The sequence below is a fragment of the Babylonia areolata genome, chromosome 8, assembly GCF_041734735.1.
Source record: "Babylonia areolata isolate BAREFJ2019XMU chromosome 8, ASM4173473v1, whole genome shotgun sequence".
NCBI classification, from domain to species: Eukaryota; Metazoa; Mollusca; class Gastropoda; order Neogastropoda; family Buccinidae; genus Babylonia; species Babylonia areolata.
Window position 1 is genome coordinate 1,881,700 of NC_134883.1, and position 7,500 is coordinate 1,889,199.

The 7,500-nt window shown below is 43.5% G+C and overlaps 1 protein-coding gene across 3 annotated transcripts in view; it reads left to right on the forward strand.

The window, feature by feature from the left end:
• The window catches only part of LOC143284454 (uncharacterized), a 298,683-nt gene that overhangs the window by 82,293 nt on the left and 208,890 nt on the right, over window positions 1-7,500 (forward strand). For all 3 annotated transcript variants that reach the window (XM_076591096.1, XM_076591093.1, XM_076591095.1), the window contains exons 2-3: window positions 3,949-4,094; window positions 7,179-7,500. The exon at window positions 7,179-7,500 is cut by the window's right edge and continues 865 nt beyond it. In XM_076591096.1, the coding sequence (XP_076447211.1) occupies window positions 3,949-4,094; window positions 7,179-7,500 (468 nt within the window). The remainder of the gene's footprint in view (window positions 1-3,948; window positions 4,095-7,178) is intronic.

Here is a 7,500-nt window from a genome sequence, read left to right on the forward strand (position 1 = left end):
CATGGTATCGTATCTTCATTAGTAAACATACTCTCCACTACGACGCTCTCGTCTTCGTATTTTGTGTGTGTGTGTCTGTTTTTTCTTGTAAAATTCGGTAACGGTATTCACCTTCCGGTGTTTGCTTGTGTGTCTCACCCCACCCCGCCACACTATGCCCCCCCTCCCCCCTGCCACTACCCCCACCCACTCCCACCCCCACACACGTGCACTTTCAGACTGCACTGAATTCGGGGTGAGCTTCTACTGGCGTGCAATTGTTTGCCACAGTTGATGGGGACGGTCAACAGTTGCCGCCCAATCCATCATCTTCGTTCGCCGTTGCAGCTGAGAGAAATGGGTGCTTCCTCTTTCGCTCGCTTGCTCTTCGCCGTTGAGACACAGGACTGTGAGCAGCAGTGCTGTTGGCCAGATTCCACCTAGACTGCCTTTGGGGGAGTCCTCCCGCATAGAGGACTGCTTACTGTGTGTGGAGTTTTCTCTCCCCCGTGGACTGTGACGTTCCCACGAGGTGTGTCAGGCAGGCACGTGCCCAGTATCTGTTCACCATCACGACGCTGTGTGAAGGATCTAGCACTTGGTGGGCAGTTGGAAGGATAAACAAAGTTGTTGTAAAGATGCACGTTCCTACAGGAAACAAAACAAAACAAATCTTAAAGCTGGAATTCTTTAAATTCTGTGATGCGTTTAGTGGTTTTTACTTGATTTTTCTCCCCGAAAGTGGAAGAACATTAACAAGAATTCTAGCCCGATAAAATCATGGGTGAAACTTTCCATCAGAAAAGAGCCGAGAAATAGTTGCTGATGCCATCATGAAGAACATCCAGTGCACTACTCTTCCAACTCTTGATTCACGCCTGAAAGCAACTACACTATGAGAGCAATGACCAATATGCACGGTGATCAGGTTGGAAACGCCTGCTACTGCCGTTTTACACTGTAGATCAATGTGAGCCACAGAAAAAAGTAGTAGTAGTAGTAGTTGTAGAAGAAGTAGAAGAAGAGGTAGCACAAGAACAAGAATGGACGTGAACAATACCTTTCCGTTCAAAGTAAACAGTTGTGATCATTGTTTGTCATTGAAAAGGACTGGCTTTAATTGTTTCGTTCATAGCTGCCTCTTTTTGTTAACAATTCAGAATATTCCGTCGACACAAAATGCCTGCAATATCAGAAGAGAAAATAAGACACGTCAGAGTGAAATAAACATTTCAAAGTTAATTATTGTTATATTATCATTATTATAGTCTTTATAGTTATTAGTAGTAGTAGTAGTAGTAGTGATGGTGGTGGTAGCAGTAGTAGTAGTAGTAGTAGTAGTACTAGTAGTAGTAGTAGTATTTCTGTCTATGAAATATTTATCAATCTATCTATCGACAAATCCATCTATCCGACCATCCGTTCGTCCCTCTGTAATTTTTTATGCATCCATCCATCTACCATCGACGTATTTATAGAAGAAATTCTCTCTGTCTATTATTACTGTCTGCCTCTCGGGACATTCGACCTATCGGTCAGTCTATCTGATTTCATATTATTGAAGAAAGAAGAAGAGAGAGAGGAAGAAGAAGAGGAAGAAGGCGAAGAAATGAAGGATAGAAATGACGGACTTCCTGTTAGCAGAAATACTCCGCTCGCGGTCCTGTCTCTTCAGTTTCCTTATCCTTCACAGGAACCAAGATCCCTGCAGGATGTCTGAAGGGATCGAAAGGACTTTAAAATTTGTGTCCAATTTGTCACGCTTTGTATGCCTGCCTTCCCTGAGCCAGTCCCCCTCATAGCCGCGTTATTTGGGAGACGGGATCCGGTCTTTTCCCGGGGCTTTGCACTTACGTGGTGGTGACGATTTGTATACTTTCAGACTGGTGGGAGGGGGTCGGGGGGCGGGAGAGAGAGAGAGAGAGAGAGAGAGAGAGAGAGAGAGAGAGAGAAATCGACTGTGCATTTTATTTCTATTTCGCTTTCATAATGACTTAAAAAAAATTCCTGGGATTACTTGTGCATTCCATTGCAATAATCAGCTTTGCCTGTTTTTTGTTTGTTTGTTTGTTTGTTTGTTTGTTTTTGTTTGTTTTGTTTTGTTTTTTGTCGTTTATGTTGTTTCTTTTATATCTCTCTTTATTTTTCTTTGTTTCTCTGTCTGCGCTACTCAGTCTCTGTCTCTGTCTGTCTCTGTCTCACTCACCCTGTCTCTGTCTCTGTCTGTCTCTGTCTCACTCACCCTGTCTCTGTCTCTCTCTGTCTCTGTTTCTCTCTCTCTCTCACTCTCTCTCTCTCTCTCTCTCTCTCTCTGTCACTGCCTTTCTCCTTTCTGTTTCTTGGTGCTCACGATTAATCATTTTGTATTTCAGTTACTTTGTACGAGTGTAAAAGATCTCCCTCTTTCTCTTTCTCTGTGTCTTTTTCCCTCTCTGCACGCGCGCACACACACACACACACACACACACACACACACACACACACATGTTCATGCGTGCACGCGGCGATTGTTTGTGGATTAATTTCTTTTCAGCCATCGGCAAATATTGTTATCCAATTAAATGTTTATACACATATACTGTTTGTTTTCACTTTCCCACATCGATCGAGAACTTCGTAAAATTGATATGGTTGTATGAGTTGACGAACTGCAGCATGAAGTCTGCTTTCAATCAATTAAATTGTGTGTATGAAGTGATATTTCACGTCTCACGTAATGCCGATGATGCATTGAAGATGACAGATTGTGTGTTTTGTCGTCCGTTCGCTTGTATGTTCGTCTGCCTTCTCCTTGTCTCGCTTTTCTTGTTTCTCTTACCTTCTCCGTCTCTCTCTCTGTCAGCCTGTTCTCTCTTTGACTTGTTTGTCTCGTTGTTAAGTACTTTTACGCCAGTTATTAATGCTCTGTGTCACCCGAATACCTCACACTTACCTAAGTAATCTCCTCCCTTGTGTTCCTCCCAGAGAGATTACTTGTGATGGAAGGAATGCGCAAAGAGACAGACAGACAGACTGACTGACAGGCCTGCAAACAGTAACCGACAACCGTTGTTACGAAGTGTACCGACACTGACCGGTAATTATTTACATAACACACACCATTAGGTCCGTGTCAGCATCTGTTGCTAACTACACTACATTGATAACTGATGATGTGCAGGCTGTTGTGTGATTGTGAAACCACTCTGTGTGTGTGTGTGTGTGTGTGTGTGTGTGTGTGTGTGTGTGCGTGCGCGTGTGTGCGCGTAAGTCTCCGCGACACACAGTAATATTCTCATGATCGAGCAGACGTAACTACTTCACAATATTCCAAAGTTTTAAGCGCATCACAAATGACTCCCTGAATGTCTCTGAATGTCCCTGCTCCAGTTTTGCCGGAGGAACCGTTTTCATGCAGACTTTCGAGACAGCAGATGCCTAGTAAATGTGTTCTTGGTTTTCCCCACGCCAGTGGAAGTGTGTGTGTGTGTGTGTGTGTGTGTGTGTGTGTGTGTGTGTGTGTGTTGTGCGTGCGTGCATGTGTGTGTGTGTGTGTGTATGTTATGGTGTGTGTGTGTGTGTGTGTGTGTGTGTGTGTGTGTTGTGTGGTGTGTATGTGTGTGTGTGTGTGTGTCTGTGTAGTCGTGAACACGCGCCTGGCTAACGCGTTGGGTTTATGCGAAGGTTAGGCATCTGCCCCTTTTTCCCCCACTAGCAGATGCTATGTAGCGTATATGGATCAGTCATTACCCTTTTGACACCTCCTCGAAGCACACGCACGCACACACACACACACACACATACATAACACACACACACACACACACACACACACACACACACACACACACACACACACACACACACACACACACACACACACACACACACACACACACACACACAACACACACACACACCGAATCAGCAAAACGATATCGATACCATTTCCTGACACACGGTGCGTGTCCCACAACATGGTTGTTACAGGGGAAGACTCCAGCTCCGAGGTGTTCACGGGCCCGGACAGCCCTTCCCCGGACAAGCAGGACCCCGTGCAGATGCGGCATCCCCGCCAGCCTTACCAGCAGATGGCGGCCAGACCTCGCAGCCAGTCGGGCTCCGACTCACCACAGGTGAAGAAGAAGATTTTTTTAATTAAAAAAAAAATATATATAATACATTTGTTTATGATATGACGTATTCAATTTTATTCAAACTTCTTCTTCTTCTGCGTTCACTCGTATGCACACGAGTGGGCTTTTAAGTGTATGACCGTTTTTACTCCGCCATGTAGGCAGCTATACTCCGTTTTCGGGGGTGTGCATGCTGGGTATGTTCTTGTTTCCATAACCCACCGAACGCTGACATGGATTACAGGATCTTTAACGTGCGTATTTGATCTTCTGCTTGCATATACACACGAAGGGAGTTCAGGCACTAGCACATATGTTGACCTGGGAGATCGTAAAAATCTCCACCCTTTACCCACCAGGCGCCGTCACCGTGATTCGAACCCGGGACCCTCAGATTGACAGTCCAACGCTTTAACCACTCGGCTATTGCGCCCGTCAATTTAATTCAAACAGGTCTTGTGACTTGGACATTGGTACAGCATGATCCTAAAATCGTTCGTTCGTTTATTTGTTTATAGTCTGTTCATCTAAGATGATGATATCAGACTGAATTCCCAAAATCAAATCAAATCATGTTGTTTATAGCCCAGCCAACCACTAAGGCCGTATCAGGGCTGAAAATTAGAATCAGAATCAGGTTAAGGGTCAAGGTCACAACCTGGCATATGACATCGATAGGAAATGTTTCTGCTTGGACGATGGAGAAGGTCTTCTACATAGTCTTCAGCCAACTTGGTACAGTGACTCGTTATGGTGAAAACAGAAGCAAGTGAAAAGAAACAAGGTCGGAGATCAAGGTCACAACATGGCCTGTTGGAGAAATCGTAAAGGATGGTAGAACTCTGGTTTTTCATCCAGTTTTTATTCAGCATGGTGTACCGTGTGGTGATTTGTTTTGTTGCCGGAACGATGTTTTGTAAAAATAGATGTCAAAGGTCGAGGTCATATCAGTGTGTCTTTTAGCCATATTGTCCATTTTGGAATTTTTATTTTTTATTTATTTCTAATTTCATTTTGTTTATTATCATTATTATGTTAATGATAATAATGATAATAAAAAAATATTTAATAATAATAATAATAATAATGATAATAATAATAATACATATTATTATTATTATCAGTTCTTCTTCTTCTTCTTCTTCTTCTTCTTCTTATTATTATTAATTCTTCTTCTTATTTTTTTCTTCTTTTTTTTCCCCTTTTTTTCCACTGTCCATTACACTGCTTGCACAAAGTTCACTGATCCGTTATACAGCATGCAATAGCTGTTTCATAAAACACCATGCACAATGTTCACTGCTCCGTTATACAGCATGCAATAGCTGTTTCATAAAACACCATGCACAATGTTCACTGCTCCGTTATACAGCATGCAATAGCTGTTTCATAAAACACCATGCACAATGTTCACTGCTCCGTTATACAGCATGCAATAGCTGTTTCATAAAACACCATGCACAATGTTCACTGCTCCGTTATACAGCATGCAATAGCTGTTTCATAAAACACCATGCACAATGTTCACTGCTCCGTTATACAGCATGCAATAGCTGTTTCATAAAACACCATGCACAGTGTTCACTGTTCCGTTATACAGCATGCAATAGCTGTTTCATAAAACACCATGAACAATGTTCACTGTTCCGTTATACAGCATGCAATAGCTGTTTCATAAAACACCATGCACAGTGTTCACTGCTCCGTTATACAGCATGCAATAGCTGTTTCATAAAACACCATGAACAATGTTCACTGTTCCGTTATACAGCATGCAATAGCTGTTTCATAAAACACCATGCACAGTGTTCACTGTTCCGTTACACAGCATGCAATAGCTGTTTCATAAAACACCACGCACAATGTTCACTGCTCCATTATACAGCATGCAATAGCTGTTTCATAAAACACCACGCACAATGTTCACTGCTCCGTTATACAGCATGCAATAGCTGTTTCATAAAACACCACGCACAATGTTCACTGCTCCATTATACAGCATGCAATAGCTGTTTCATAAAACACCACGCACAATGTTCACTGCTCCGTTATACAGCATGCAATAGCTGTTTCATAAAACACCACGCACAATGTTCACTGCTCAGTTATACAGCATGCAATAGCTGTTTCATAAAACACCACGCACAATGTTCACTGCTCCGTTATACAGCATGCAATAGCTGTTTCATAAAACACCATGCACAATGTTCACTGCTCCGTTATACAGCATGCAATAGCTGTTTCATAAAACACCACGCACAATGTTCACTGCTCCGTTATACAGCATGCAATAGCTGTTTCATAAAACACCACGCACATTGTTCACTGCTCCGTTATACAGCATGCAATAGCTGTTTCATAAAACACCACGCACAACGTTCACTGCTCCGTTATACAGCATGCAATAGCTGTTTCATAAAACACCATGCACAGTGTTCACTGCTCCGATATACAGCATGCAATAGCTGTTTCATAAAACACCACGCACAATGTTCACTGCTCCGATATACAGCATGCAATAGCTGTTTCATAAAACACCACGCACAATGTTCACTGTTCCGTTATACAGCATGCAATAGCTGTTTCATAAAACACCATGCACAGTGTTCACTGCTCCGTTATACAGCATGCAATAGCTGTTTCATAAAACACCATGCACAGTGTTCACTGTTCCGTTATACAGCATGCAATAGCTGTTTCATAAAACACCATGCACAATGTTCACTGTTCCGTTATACAGCATGCAATAGCTGTTTCATAAAACACCACGCACAATGTTCACTGCTCCGTTATACAGCATGCAATAGCTGTTTCATAAAACACCATGCACAATGTTCACTGCTCCGTTATACAGCATGCAATAGCTGTTTCATAAAACACCATGCACAATGTTCACTGCTCCGTTATACAGCATGCAATAGCTGTTTCATAAAACACCACGCACAATGTTCACTGCTCCGTTATACAGCATGCAATAGCTGTTTCATAAAACACCATGCACAATGTTCACTGCTCCGTTATACAGCATGCAATAGCTGTTTCATAAAACACCACGCACAATGTTCACTGCTCCATTGCACGCAGGTGAAGAAGCTGCCGTACCGACCTCACTCCGTCTGCTGGGACACACTGGCGGGCCTCCGCGGCAAGAAGAACAAGGTGGGGTTGAAAGGCAGTGCCGGCGGTCAGGACTCTCCCTTCATGAAGGACGTGGACACTCTCCACCACCACGGGAAGAGGAAAGGGTTGTTGTCGTCGTCTTCGTCATCGCCGGCCGGGTTGATGAGGGCTTCTACTTCGTCGTCAGTGGACGAGGTGGATTGGGGTGACGTGGCGAGAGGGGGTGGTGGTAGTGGTGGTGGTGGTGGTGGCAGCGAGAGCGGTTATTACGGCAGCGAGGAAGGGG